Source organism: Trichomycterus rosablanca, chromosome 7, assembly GCF_030014385.1.
Source record: "Trichomycterus rosablanca isolate fTriRos1 chromosome 7, fTriRos1.hap1, whole genome shotgun sequence".
In the NCBI taxonomy this organism is placed as follows: domain Eukaryota; kingdom Metazoa; phylum Chordata; class Actinopteri; order Siluriformes; family Trichomycteridae; genus Trichomycterus; species Trichomycterus rosablanca.
The window spans coordinates 35551997-35567689 of NC_085994.1; the positions used below are offsets into that span (position 1 = coordinate 35551997).

Sequence of the window (15693 nt, forward strand, 5' to 3'; positions counted from 1 at the left end):
ACACTTACATGGCAGGACTACACCCATAGTACAACTACACCCATGGTACACTTACATGGCAGGACTACACCCATGGTACAAACTACATGGCAGGACTACACCCAGGGTACACTTACATGGCAGAACTACACCCATAGTACAACTACCTTGCAGGACTACACCCATGGTACAACTACCTTGCAGGACTACACCCATGGTACAACTACCTTGCAGGACTACACCCATGGTACAACTACACTGCAGGACTACACCCATGGTACAACTACATGGCAGGACTACACCCATGGTATGACTACAAAGCAGGACTACACTTATGGCACAACTACATGGCAGGACTACACCCATGGTACAACTACATGGCAGGACTACACCCATGGTATGACTACAAAGCAGGACTACACTTATGGCACAACTACATAGCAGGGCTACACCCATGGCACAACTACATGGCAGGGCTACACCTATGGCACAACTACATGGCAGGGCTACACCCATGGTACTTCTACATGGCAGGACTACACCCATTGTACAACTACATGGCAGGACTACACACATGGTACAACTACATGGCTGGGCTACACCCATGGTACAACTACATGGCTGGGCTACACCCATGGTACAGCTACATGGAAGGACTACACCCATGGTACAACTACATGGCAGGACTACACACATTGTTCAACTACATGGCAGGACTACACCCATTGCACAACTACATGGCAGGATTACACCCATGGTACAACTACATGGCAGGACTAGACCCATGGTATGACTACATGGCAGGACTTCACCCATGGTACAACTACATGGCAGGATCCTATCCTGTTGTTCAACCATTTACTTAATTACTCATATCCAAAGGCAATTAGAAGTAGCCTGTCCAACTGACCACTGGAAACCCATATGAACACTGGTAAAATATACCAGACACCTCACAAACAGTAAACAGAGGTGATGATACTCATGTCACCAAGACCCATGTTGCTATGTCACACCCACTCTATAAGCCATGCCACTGTGCTGCCCACAGTTCTGAACATGATCAGTTTTTCCTTTTTTATGTAGAACGTTTCATTGATTTGAGTGTATAGTGCCATAAAGGTATTCACCAGCTTGTTGCCATTGTTTCCACATAAATGAAAACAAACTGGAATAGCAACCAATCACATTGGTTTCACATTGATTTCCAATTCCACATACACAACCCCGATCTGATCCAGGAGCGCCGGATCACCTCCCCATCCCCCCTTCCCAGACATGTCCAATCTGCAGCCGCTTCCTATCCAATTACTTTCATCTGCCAGTGTTGCAGAGCCACACTAAGCTCCAGGTGACTTTAGTTTATAAGTGTTCATTTCTCTTGACCTTGGTTAAACCAGCTTTGGCAGCTATTGCACTCATGGCAAGTAGGGCAGCTGTAGTCTAACGGTTAAGGTACAGGACTAATAATCAAAAGGTTGCTGGTTCAAGCCCCACCACTGCCAGGTTGCCACTTGAGCAAGGTCCTTAACCTTCAACGGCTTAGACAATACACTGCCACGATACTGTAAGTCGCTTTGGATAAATGTAAACTAACCACAACCGGATCACAAAACATTCAAGAATAGCGTTTTCTGTGTAACACCATTAATATACAGTATTTGACTTATGAACATTCCTTTAAGTCACAGCTACTGACTTCTGCATTTAGTCAAGGGAGAGTTGGTGTCAGTAAGCAGTCTGCCCTTCTTCTACACTGACTAAGTATAAAAAGTTGGCCTGACCTTGAAAATGTGGCTATAGTTTAATATTTTGTTCACGTTTCGATGGTCTGGTCTTCGCTCTGGGGTACAGTGCGTTCTGTGCCTGCCTTTGAGAAAAGCTTCAGATCCAATCCTGACTTGGTATGGACCTGGTTCTGAATGGTCATTTGACTTATTTCATTTTTTCTGTGGACTGTCTCTACAATACTCCAACTAATAATACTGATACTTTGTGTATAATGACCTTTTATGATGTCAATGATAAGTAATAATACAAAATCTTGGAATTAAAATGTAAAAGGATTTGGTCTGGGGTTTTTTTTTTACATAATGTATAGTTTTACTTAATAACTAATAAGGGATTTCAATATTTGAAATGTGCAGTCTAAGTCAATTAAATGTTAAAATAGTTAAGGTGATAAATTGAGTGATGAGAATGATGTGTTATGCAGAGTTACCATGGACTTCCATACATAACACCATATAACACTGGTGTGTTTTACTCCATGACAAAGGGTTTTACAGCCATTCAGCTCGCAAATAGGTCAATGCCAAGCCCTTCTCTGTGCCTCCATATCGAAAACAAAGTGCACACCATTTGTCCGTCTTATCTAATTTATACTTCAAGTACATAATACTCAGCCCACGTTACCCAAACATGGAGACATATACAATGGGAAAGTTCCCCACATCTGCTGGCCAAATTGTCAACAACTAACACGGAGACGGCCGATTATCTCTCGCTCTGTTTGCAGACCGAGTAAGCAGTTAGAGACATGCATTGACATTTTGAAAAACAGAATTTTTTTCTTCAACAGAATAAGATAAGATTGTGGTCACCATGTAGAAGTCAGTCAGCTGTAAACAGGATATTGTCAGTCGCTGGCTATTTCATTAACTCTTCTGCGTGGGTTCTATTTTAGTTAGTTAAAAAGAAAAAAATCTCACATTAGTGCAAACATTCCTGTTTGTCATTAAATTAGGTTATTAGTTGAGGCTTATCTGGAACATGTTATTATGTCAAATAGGTACGTAAAATGAGAAAAAGCAGCTGCACCTGAAAATGACCTAACAATTATAGCTAATAATTATACGTTTATCTGATCATGATTTACATAACGCTGTAAAAACATTTGTTTTACGATGAACATGAAATTAAATGATGCTTTACTGTAATGTAGCTGGAAAGATTTTATTAGTGTTTTGTAATCTGGTTTCTCTTCATGCACTAATGAATGCTTTAATGAAGTCTGGTTTTTATACATTTGCATTAATAGGTCACTTGAATCATGATGCTGAAAGTAATAAATCAACTCCATTTTAGTCCATGCTTATGCCTTTTAGATAATAAGTTAATTTTAAATTCAAGCTTAAAAAATTACTTGATGATTAAATGATTAATTCTGGTTTTCCACATTTACATTTGCTACAGTAACATAGGAATCCTGCAACCAAATCTAAACAATGAATGAGACAGTGAACCATGTTAAGAGTCATGTCCCACTGTGTTGCCCTTTCGGCCGGCAAAGGGAGCATGGTGGCGCAAATGATTGATGTGTCAGTTTCTCCTAATTAACAATCACTTGCGCCTCATGAATGTTAATTTGCTCCAGCTGGAAGATTTTCTATATATCATGGTTTCTCACTCTCACACTCGATGGCTCTTTTATCGGCAAACCTGCTATTTCTCTGAAGTAATTATAACAGAGTGCTCTGTCCCGTCTGGTTTGCCATTTGCATGCCTGTAAAACCACAATTTGCGTGGTGTGTGCCAGCTGGTGTGGTTGGGGTGCCACTGGTTTTGATTTGAAATTTAAGTGATGGAGATCTATTTATTGTTTAACTGGCTAACATTCTTTATAATTAACATAAAATTCAGTTATAAAGGCAACTTGTTTAAAATACTGAGACTGTACAGAATACCAGAATCTCTATTTAGCTAAATATCGTGTAGGTTTTAGGCCACTAAAAATCCTCTGTGATCGCTTTAGATCAGCCGGCAGATTTTTAATAATCAGTTATAAACCAGTTATATTAGATTTGCTATTATGCTGCCAAACTAAATTAAGAAGAAATTATTATCATGGATTTAATTATTTTTGTTTTTTTTAATTAAAGGCACAAATTGATCTAGAAAGTAATAAAATGCAGCATAGTCACTTGGGAACCAACCAAATAGCAGCAATAAAGATTTAACAAAATAAATTAATATGAAAATACACTGTAAGAAAAGCTTAATAATAATCCACCAAACAATTGAGTAACTGGAACACAGTTACAAACTACTCTCTATTCCTAAACAAACTTCACTCAAGTTATAGATTTATGGTTCTTATGGTAAAATGTACAGCTGTACCTGTTTTGTGAATGAATAATTGGAAAACATGATTCAAAACTTTTCTTCTGGGTTTTTTGTAAAACTGCATGACTAGAAATATATCCAAAATAATTTCCAAATAAATAAGTGATCTGTTTGTCAGGACAGCCGAGGGCTCAGAAAAGTTGTGCTTTTGAGGAGCAACAAACTTGAATCATGCTTTTTGGTGCCAATTTGAAATGAAAATGAACCTGAATGCAGCATTATAGAGCTGTTGATGCATTACCACTATGTAAAAGCCAGCTGAGGTCAGACAATGCACAAACCCTCCTTTTTAAACTCTGGTAAATGTCCGTGGTATAAGCAGGAGATTACCCCTGAAGTGTCCTGTTATCAGGCTAAAACAGATTTGGTAGAAGAAACTCTGAGGCTCTGCTTCGCCTTTTAAAGTTCTTCACTTCTGCCTCATCTGTTATCATCCAGGCAGTCTGGTTTCCTCAGATAATTCAAAAACAAGCAGACGTTTTAAATGCCCTAGTATGTGAGTGAGTGACTTCTTGTCTAGTAGGTGTATTCCACTGAGATTAATGAATTAATTCATGAATTAGATAACTTTACAACATTTGTGTCATGTGGAAGATTTTTTTATTTTTTACAGTTTTTACAGTTTAAAACACTGCATTTGCTACACACTAAAGAGTCGTTTGTAAGGTGAATGAATCGGCTCGAGTCACAAGATTTGACTCATCAAAGGGGGTTAGAATACCCTTAACTAGTCAAAAATATGTTCTCCTTCTCTGCCATCTAGTGGAAAGAAACATGTTTTGCAAACAAGGACCACCTTGCTTTCTATCATAACATTTCCTATCAAAAAATGTAAGTTTTAAAACATTTGTTCTTCAGTAATAATTTTGTGTACTTTATTTTTTGTAAGCCAGAGAAGTGCAGTAAAAGGAGGAAATTTAGTTTTGTTATTATATTATTTATTGTATATGACTGTATGAAAAACCTCTAACTGAAAATGGATTTAAATTAATTAATCATTTTAAGAGTTCAAGTTCAAGAGTTCAAGAGAGGCTTTATTGGCATTTCAGCCATATACAAGTACATACTGAAACGAAACAACACTTCTCCAGGACCAGGGTGCATCATAGAACAAAAAGTGCAAGACAGTACAATATACACCGCGCAGATAAACAACAGTACAATAAACCAGTACAAACAGTACTAAAGACATTTCTAATCTTAAACAATGGTTCTTTATTCGAGACGATGGTTCACTTAAAGGCTTCTTTGCATTATGAAATGTAGGCCTAATTATCATCGAAAAAGAAGTACTGCAAACCACATTTAATGTTAGTCCATGGTTTTGTTTTGTGTCCTTGATGCCACATTTAAAGCTAACAGAAGCGTGTATCAATCTCCCTGCTAAAACTTTCTTTTGGATCTAATTAATATTTCTTTCGTTCTTTTATTCATGACAGAAAAGTGTAAGTTTCTAAATACTTTGCTTTGCACATAGAGAAATGGGGGCATTTTTTATGGAAATAATAGTGTAAATTATATGTACGTAAAGTACGAACGCACCTTACGCACCTTGCGCACTCTACGCAAATTTACTACGCATGCGCAATGAGGCTCATTCCACGAATTTGTTTTGATTAATTTAAGTGCTCTTTTCTTTTGACTGTGTGCTTGTAAATGTAAACGGATTAGCATCTAATTATACATTTAAATTAACAAGGACAGATGTATTCGGTCTTAATTTAAAATGTACTTATTTATAAACCTGGCAACCACAACTACGTGGTATGGTATAAGCCCCTTGGTGGTGATACGCTGTGATGGTAACGTTTTATCTCAAAAGTGACGAAAAAGCAAAGCACCCAGAAACAGGAAATCTGAATATATATCCACAACCCTACTGAGAGCACCTTCACACGGCTATTCTAACCTCATTACTGAGTTTCTACAACGTTGAACTCGTTCAGAATGAAGCTCAAACCACTACGTCTCAAATCACGATCTAGGGTACTAAGTAGTGTGTAACGACACTGTTAATTACGCACTAGTTAGGCATCCTAGTTAGTACGGTAGTGTGCTGTTGGAGTAGTAGGATTGAAAATGTCACTGGGTAATTCCTGAAGAGTGAAGTTTTACCTCAATTGTGTCTGATTGGTTGAAATCTCACTCTGGTGCATTGTGATTGGTGTACCGTTTGGCCTGGTAACAATACGAGAGTGTTGATTGGACAGTGTCACTGTGAACGTTGAGTTTTTTTTCTCTAGCGCTTAAAGGATGAGTTTGCGTTAAATATTGTATAGGTAATCATATATTGTTATATTTTGTAGGAGAACTGTACATACTTAGAGTTAAAACAAATAATGCGAAGGGTCACGCTTTTTGTTAACGGCTCCACCAAAAATGGCAAGGTGAGTCATAAGTTTCAGTTCATTCTTACCTTGGAGTCTACAGTTAGCTTAGCAATACTAGCATGTGTAATTGAATGTAGTAAAAGTGTTGTTTGTTGCTGTTGGTGTAAATATGGTTTATTCTTTTAAATAAACTTGCTTTATTGTTTAAATATGTGTTTAAATAATCACTAACACATTCAAATGGGGTTAAAACAATGGTTCTGGAGCTGTCTTTCCGCAAGGCGTGTTTGCAAGAGTAGTGTCTCATACTGCATACTACCATCCTAAACAGTAGTTCATAATAATAATTGATAATACTACTTTGACATACTATGTAGTATGATAGTATGCTGTTACAGACGCAGCTACATTATACTACAGTACAGTACACAAATGTATACAGATGTTTCCATACACCTACGTGGATGTCATTAAATTATGAAGCTATTTTTGTGACAATGTTGGAATGAAACATGTTATACTATGGATGGATGATGTTGATTTCCCATAAAACATCAGTGAAATATGGAATTTGACAAGCTTGTCAATTTTGCAAAATCGGGTGTATAGTTTGGTAGTTTAGTTGTAGTTTTAGAAACCCCAAATCTGTCTCAGTGCCCACATGAACATGTACTGCATTATTCTATTTATTGTCCTTCTGCAAATTCTCTGGTCTGCCCTATATACATTACAATTACGACTGAATACAGTCAGAGCAATTGAGGGTTAAGGGCCCACAGTGGCAACTTGTTGATGGTGGGGCTTAAACCGGCAACCTTCTGATTACTAGTCCAGTATCTTAACCACTGAGCCACCACTGCCACATATGGCACACATGCTCTATATGGCTCAGTACACTGTTGCTCACTGCCTCTATCCATTATCTGTCACTGTATGAACACAGGATATTGTGGTGGGTGGCAGTTCTTAACCTGAGCCATTGAAGCCAAACAGTGCTACTGTGTCGTATACACTTGTAGCAGAACCACAAACAGTACTTTGTTTATTAATCTTTTCCCACTTCATTTGTATATAAATATTATTTGAGGTATATTCGATTTCCTACTGTCCTTTGCGTTTCTATAAGCGGCACAGCATAGGGAGAATTCTGCACCCCATCATCTGGCCATAAACTATTTAATGTTTTGGATATTCTGGATACTCTCCAGTATGCTGTTGGACATGGCTACAACATGGTAAAACCTGAAACAGCCACTCCTCAGTTCCTGTTCATTCCAAAGTTGTTTATTGGTGCAGAGGTCAGGGCTCTGTGCAGGCCACTGGGGTTTCTTTAAACCAAGCTTTACTTCATATCTTTATAGAGCTTGCTTTGTGCACAGTGGCACAGTCATAATGGAACAGGAAAAGGACTTCCCTAAATTTATTTATGGACTTCCTTTTTTTATTTAATTGATTTATCTCACCTGTTAGTAATTGTTGTAGCTCAAACACATACATTCACAAATTACAATTGGTGTCCCATTACTTTTGTCCATATAATGTAGTTGTCTGTGTAATGAACAGGGTGTTGTTTCTAATACACAGTAAACAAACACAGCAGTAAAAATCATCTGGACCTGACAACATTCCTGGGCGGGCCCTCAGAGCATGTGCTAACGAGCTGGCTGATGTTTTTACTTCTATCTTCAACCTTTCCCTCAGACAATGCACAGTTCCCACCTGTTACAAGACCACCACCATCGTCCCTCTCCCCAAGAAGAATCCCCCATCTTGTCTGAATGACTACAGGCCAGTAGCACTCACTCCAATCATTATGAAGTGCTTCGAGAGAGTGGTGCTGGCCCACATTCAGAGCAATATACCAGGCACTACAGACCCCCTACAATATGCATACAGGGCCAACAGGTCTACCTCGGATGCCATCGCCGCAACCCTTCATGTCTCTCTCTCACACCTGGAATATAAAGACTCCTATGTCAGGATACTCTTTATTGACTACAGCTCCGCCTTTAACACGGTTATACCTCACAAACTTACACATAAACTGTCATCTCTTGGACTACACCCCACCATCTGTGACTGGCTTTTAAACTTCCTGACTGGTAGGCCTCAGTCTGTTAGGATTGGAAACAGGACATCAGCCAGCATAATCACCAATATTGGTACCCCGCAGGGCTGTGTCCTCAGCCCTATCCTCTACACCCTGTTTACCCACGACTGTGTCGCCTCCCACCCCGACAACATCATCCTGAAGTTTGCTGACGACACTGCTGTGATAGGTCGTATCACTGGAGGAGAGGAGGCAGCCTACAGGAGTGAGGTGAACAGTCTGGTTACCTGGTAACCTTACACTCAACATAGACAAGACCAAGGAGATGATAGTGGACATGAGGAGGGAGAGGAGACCTCATCAGCCACTGTTTATCCGGGACCTTGAGGTGGAGAGGGTGAACAGTTTTAAATACCTAGGGGTCCACATCAGTGATGACCTCACTTGGACACTAAACACCACACAGGTGTTAAAGAGGGCTCAGCAGCGGTTGTATTTCTTGAGGAGGCTGAGGAAATTTGGCATGTCACCCAAAATACTCAGCAACTTCTACCGCTGCATCATTGAGTCCATCCTGACCAATTGCATCACCGTGTGGTATGGCAGTTCTACTGTGAAGGATCGCAAACGCCTGGAGAGAGTGATAAAGACTGCTACGAAAATCACCAGGACGGTACAACCCTCTCTCCAGAGCATCTACCATCACAGAGTCCACAGGAGAGCTGTGTCCATCATCAAAGACCCCACCCACCCCCAACATGGACTATTCACACTTCTACCCTCAGGCCGGAGATACAGAAGTGTGAAATGCAGGACAACAAGACTAAAGATCTCTTTCTTTCCCACAGCTATCAGACTCTTAAACAGCTGAGCTGATTATTCATAGACACGATCACACTTGCACACAATACTTGCACTATACCACATATGACTGTTTACAGGTCTACATACAGCTGCACATGTATGTTTACACTACTGTCTTTACATTTTGCACATGTAACTATATTGTCTGATTGCAATATATCTGCTCTTTTCTTGCACAATGTACATAACTTATACTCAGCGTGTTTTTTTTTACTATATCTAACTTTTATTTCTTAATTTGATTTTATTTTATTATTATCTTTGTACTTTGTTACATCATGTGTGGACAGCAAAATAAGAATTTCATTGTACAGGGAAACACGTTTCCTACTGTACATATGACAATAAAGCTTTGAAATCTGAAATCTGAAATCTTACTTTCATTTTTGTGTTCAATTTCTAATTCTCACAGGTTGTAGCAGTTTATGGGACTCTGGCTGATCTGCTATCCGTCGCCAGCAATAAACTTGGAATCAGGGCCACTAACTTGTACAATGGGAAGGGAGGCCTCATCGATGATATAGCCCTAATCAGGTAAGATCAACAGCCAATGGAAGACTGTGAAAAGGCTTTTGTTTGGTCATAAAGTAAGTTTCTGAAGCTACACACTCCTACTGTCATACTTCCCTACTTCATTAACTGTACGTGTTGTTAATGGGGGAAAAATAGTTTAAGGTGGACCACTGTGTGTGTATATTTATCACAGCTTATTGTAAGCACACATTGCTGTTTCAGAGACTTAAGCTAGTCAGTTTTTAAACAGTTTCAAGTTATTAAACTGAGTAAGAGCCCAATTTAATAGACAATACTTTATTACCAAACGATATACCAACATTTCTTATCCGTGACATACTACTGGCTTTAATAAAATACAATTATTAAAAAGTAGTTGTCATTTTAGGATTATTAGTATAATAGTATGATATTTAAGGCTGACCTTTAAGAAAGACATGCTGATGCAGCAGGATTAGAAATCAAAATCAGAATTAGTACTAAAATATAAACAGTAGTTTGTTATTGTTTAAAGATTATTGTATCTCAGTACTTAACCTTGACGGGTTGTTTTGTCTGTTTTCCAGAGATGATGATGTTTTATATGTGTCGGAGGGAGACACCTTTATTTGTAAGCTATATAATAATTCTTCCTGAATCCAAAATATTTCCAATACAATACCAATAAGTCTTGGTTATGTGTGTGTTTGTTTTAGACCCTCAGAATGAAGGGAGGGCTGCAGATGACTTTGGAAGCTCCCATAGTGATTGGCTGACTTTAAATATTGGTGGTCGGCTGTTCACGACAACACGGTACGAATTGTGCTGATGATGGTGCACAAGAGCGATTTAGAACCAAAATCAATTGTCTTGCTAGATGCTATCCTCCCCTATTTCTGACAGTGTTATGTACATTTTATAAGCATTAAGCCTTATTAATTATTCTGTTTTATTTCCTTCATTAGAAAAAGTGAAAGATTCATGATTTTGCTGTGTTTGATTATTTTGGTTACATTAGGAGCACTCTTGTGAGTAAGGAGCCTGACAGCATGCTGGCCCACATGTTTAGAGAAAAGGGTTGGTTTACATTTATTGTATTCTGTGTGAGATTTGTTATATGATGCATTAAGTGTAAGTTTACTTCCAATGGTTTCCTTTGATGCTTGTTCGTAGATGTGTGGGGGAACAAGCAAGATGAGCGAGGAGCCTACCTCATCGACCGCAGTCCAGAGTACTTTGAGCCGATCCTGAACTACCTGCGACACGGTCAGCTTATAGTCAATGAAGGAATCAACCTACTGGGTGAGTGTTTGCCTTGAACTGCAGTTTGCAAAACCATATAAAGTCCTGCTTGCATTATAGATTTGAAGTTCATCCACTCTGCACGGCGAAATAGTTAAATGCTTCAGTATTCTGCATCATTAATCTACTGTATTATTAAATTGTAGCATATTGTTTAAACTTTAAACACTAATTCTAATAGATTTTTGTTTTCTTTTATTTTGCAGGTGTACTGGAAGAAGCTCGGTTCTTTGGAATCGAGCAACTAGCAGAGCAAATAGAAGTTGCTATTAAGGTAAAAACAAATGCAGATGATGGAGACATAGCCCACCTTGTCTATTTCTCATTGGTTTTGTGTTCATAACTTGTCTTTTCCACAGAACTCCCACCCCCCTGAGGACCACTCGCCCATCTCCCGAAAAGAGTTTGTGCGATTTCTGCTTGCCACACCAACCAAGTCAGAGCTGCGCTGTCAGGTACATGCAGTCTCATTATACATTGAATCCTGATTTGAATTTAATTTAGTTACATTTGTTCTATTATTTATACCTCAATCTTGCTTCTTATCTTTCTATAATCCAGGGGCTAAACTTCAGCGGAGCAGACCTGTCCCGGCTAGATCTGCGCTACATCAATTTTAAGATGGCCAACCTGAGCCGCTGCAACCTTACCTGTGCCAACTTGTGCTGCTCCAACCTTGAAAGGGCCGACCTCTCCGGGGCCAATCTGGATGTGGGTATCACTCGTAGTATATGTCCAAACGCACACCCGATTCACATGAGTGTTTTTAGGCAGTAAGATGCATCATTGTGACACGACTCGTTATTGTACATAGTTGTTTTTTACACAGAGTAAAGCACTGCAATCTCAATTAAATTCCATTTGATATTTAACCACAACATGTGAATGTAACACGTGGCTTTTGGAAATTGACCACTTGCATAAAATAGCAATTTTAGAACACGCTGTTTTCTATGTATGTTAATTTTATATGTATTATGCAAATGCAAATTTTTACCTGAATAAAACCAAAACAGTAGTTAATTCCATTATAGCCCTAACATGATCGAAGAACTCTACTCTACCTTGCCATGTATGTAACTTAATCAACATTTTATAATAAAGTGCTTAGAGACTCTCTCTTTTTGTCTTATTAAATAGAATCAGGATTTAGACAAATGACACACGATAGCTTTTATTTTTGTCAAACAGGCCCGACCATAACTCATAGTTCCTGTTTTCTCTAAGTGAAATTTTGGTAACAAGTGCTTGACATGGCATTATTATTTTTTAGGGTGCTAACCTGCAGGGTGTTAAGATGCTGTGTTCGAATGCCGAAGGGGCTTCACTAAGAGGCTGTAACTTTGAGGACCCATCAGGACTTAAAGCCAACCTAGAGGGTACTTGTGTTTATTATGGCTGTGTTTCTTGTGACTTTTTTAAATAGAAGGTTTGTAGCTGTGTATCTTGATTATTGGAACTTAGACTCGTGCTGTAATATGTTATTATTATGTGCGTGATTTAAACATGTTAATGTAGATTGGAATTTTTGTGTTATTTGGTTTTGCAGATTTCAGTCCAGTGCCCTAACCACTGAGCTTGCACTGCCCTAATGTAATACCTTAATGTTTTATTGCCATGGCAGTTATGAAGAGTGTGGCAGGTATAAACACCTTACTTGTGTACAATTTTTGTAAGCTTCTTTGTGTGTGCTGTAGGGGCCAATCTGAAGGGAGTGGATATGGAGGGCAGTCAGATGACCGGTATAAACCTGCGTGTGGCCACGCTGAAGAATGCCAAGCTGAAGAATTGTAACCTGCGAGGAGCAACTCTAGCTGGCACAAATCTAGAGGTGAGAAAGGTTTAAATCTATAGGCAGAGTGTACTTAATAGCTAGACTATTACATTTATGGCATTAAGTAGACTTTTATCCAGAGTGACATTTAATTGTGTATTGCGTACAATCCATGCATTTTAGGGTTAAGAGTCTTGCTCAAGGGTCTAATAGTGGCAACCTGGTCATTGGGCCAGGCATTTTCATATTACTAGTCCAGTAATGTAACCACTAGACTAGCACTGCCCTGATAAGATTCACAATATTACATACTGACTGACACTATTTAAAAAATAAATAAATAAATAAATAAATAAATAAAAAAACTACCAGAAAGATTCATTTTATAGGAAACAAAATCTTATTTTCAGGGTCACTACTAGTACCAGTTGTTCCATTACAAAGAGACCACTAACTGGTATTTGTGCTGGTTTTCAATTGTCCTACATGTGAAACTTAATAAGTGGAATAGTATCATTCAGTGAACTTATAGGTCTCATTATAGAGCTGTTTTGCCTTTAAGGGTAAAAATGGGGCATGAATATGTGCATTATGGTAAATCTACACTTATAATCACCACTCTCTGATTATTGATGAGTAACAGGTTTGTAAATATTTTGGTTTATAGAAAGTGAAAAGCAGCTTCATCTTTACAATGTCTCCCTGTGTTACAGAACTGTGACCTGTCAGGCTGTGACCTCCAGGAAGCCAATCTGCGGGGCTCCAACGTGAAAGGAGCCATCTTTGAAGAGATGCTAACTCCACTGCACATGTCCCAGAGTGTGAGATAACCAAGCTGAGATGTCAGCCAACGAATGTTACATTCTCTTTTATAAATGTATGCAATACTGGCATTCCTTCTCCCCATTCCAGCTTTATTCTTGCACAGGTGCACAGCCAGGGTCTTCAAATAAGTGAAAGATTTTTTTTTAGGATTACAGATACAGTCCACTCTAGAATTGATGACATTCTTCAGGAAAATGGGCAAATGTGTGGCCTCACCTATACATATAATTAAAAAAAACTCTTTGTCTTTGCTGTAACAGACATTGTTAGTACAATTTATCCTCACGAATATTTAAAATAATTGCAAACATTTCTGTTCTTTACCTCCTCAAATCTACCTCCCTCAATGAATACTTTGCGAAGGACTTTGCCCTTTCAGTCCTTCGTTGTTGTTACAGATCCTCATGTAAAGACTTAGGAACATGGTGGATAAAGGAAAGGTGATTTACCAGACTGCGGTCACATAATGGAGATAAGCATTTGTGTGGCTGTAGGATATTCGATAATTGGGATAGGTTTTATTTATATGTTTATATCTTATAATGCCTTTATTTCTTATTAGTTGTCATGTAACTTAGGGCTGGGTGATGAGCAAAATTACTTTTTCCCTAGACAAAAACAATATTTGTGGAACACTTATGCTTGCACAAGGTTGCTGTTGCTATCTGGTGTCATGTCAGTCAGTTCCATGGTAATGATGGTCTCACAGGGCCAGCCCAACACAGGCTTATTGAAACCCATCCCTGTTAAACATGGGAGACAATTGTAGAAAAAAAAATGTATGCAGCTGGCCACATAGCATTCATTCAGGTCTAGTAATGTAGCATTATAAAGCATCAGTCAGATATATCTATAAAATATTCTAGCCTAGGGTTATTTGTTTTTACTCAACCAAAAAGGGTTAAAATGGGTGCTTGACTTCAGCTAGTGCTTCCTTGGGAATTATTATATACTCAAATGCTTTTTGCTGATGTCTTACCTATTCTTTGCTAGTAATGCTTAATTTGAGTGCTACAGGTCAACGCCAATATTAGTTCACCTGAAGCTCTGGTTCCTTATTCAGTGCTTTTGTATTAATCATGTGAAAGTCTTAAATCCTATTAATCTCATGTTTACTATGTACTCTGTGACTCATTTCGTGTCTATCGCTGACCTGGATTATTGCTGCATGGTGAAACCCAGCCATTGAGTTTTGAAATAAGCTCTGACAAGCTTAAAGCTATGATAAACCATTATGACATGCTGTTATTACTCTATGTAATCATAGGTACTCTTGTTAAATGAAGGCAATCAAAAGCAGACTTTTGCACTTTAAGTGTGAGTCTCTGTGTATATCAGACCTGAAATGGGTGCAGGCTATTTATTTATGTATGTAAGCAGACTGTATTTATGTCAAGTGCAAGAGAAGAGATGGCTCGTCTTTCTCCTCACTATATCTTGCACTTAATATGACGGAAGTGAATTTCCATAAACTGACTGTTATAAACAAACTGAGTTTCGTGTGATTACTTCTGCTACACAGACATTGTATGTTTTTATATTGCTGGTTTTATTCAGTGCAACTCATTCTTTTCCAAACGCAGCTGCTAAAAGGTCCAATGTTGGTACTGCAGGTGAGAACCTAGTTAAGGTGCATGAGGGAACAATGGAAAAGTACAGAGGGCCTGATGTTCTTTTGAGCATGTGGAGCTCTGTAGGAATCAGAAGGTCAAAAGGCAGCAGGAGTTTTGGAGAAAGTGCTAGTTTGTGCCCTTTCTCAGTCAGCATGGGTGTCAAGTACAATGTGAACTGGAAATGAAAAATTAGGGCAAAGCTGTCTATGGGGTGTGTGTGTATCGAGGAGTTTGGATTTTGTATAATAACCCTAACGCATGAACTAATTACACTTTGGTTTTAGCTCATGGTCCTTGAATCACCATCAAGAACTTATCAGAGTCAAGTGCCCGAAGTGG

At 38.7% G+C, this 15693-nt stretch overlaps 1 protein-coding gene across 1 annotated transcript; it reads left to right on the top strand.

Annotated features, from left to right (window-relative positions):
- The first annotated feature begins 6361 nt into the window (after nucleotides 1-6361).
- Nucleotides 6362-15231, top strand: kctd9a (potassium channel tetramerization domain containing 9a). Its single transcript, XM_062998642.1, has 12 exons — nucleotides 6362-6491; nucleotides 9761-9882; nucleotides 10428-10471; nucleotides 10557-10653; nucleotides 10859-10917; nucleotides 11014-11142; nucleotides 11349-11416; nucleotides 11502-11597; nucleotides 11704-11853; nucleotides 12416-12521; nucleotides 12840-12973; nucleotides 13630-15231. The coding sequence occupies exons 1-12, from the start codon at nucleotides 6444-6446 to the stop codon at nucleotides 13744-13746; spliced, it is 1170 nt and encodes a 389-aa protein (XP_062854712.1). The 5' UTR covers nucleotides 6362-6443; the 3' UTR covers nucleotides 13747-15231.
- The last annotated feature ends 462 nt before the right edge of the window (nucleotides 15232-15693 follow it).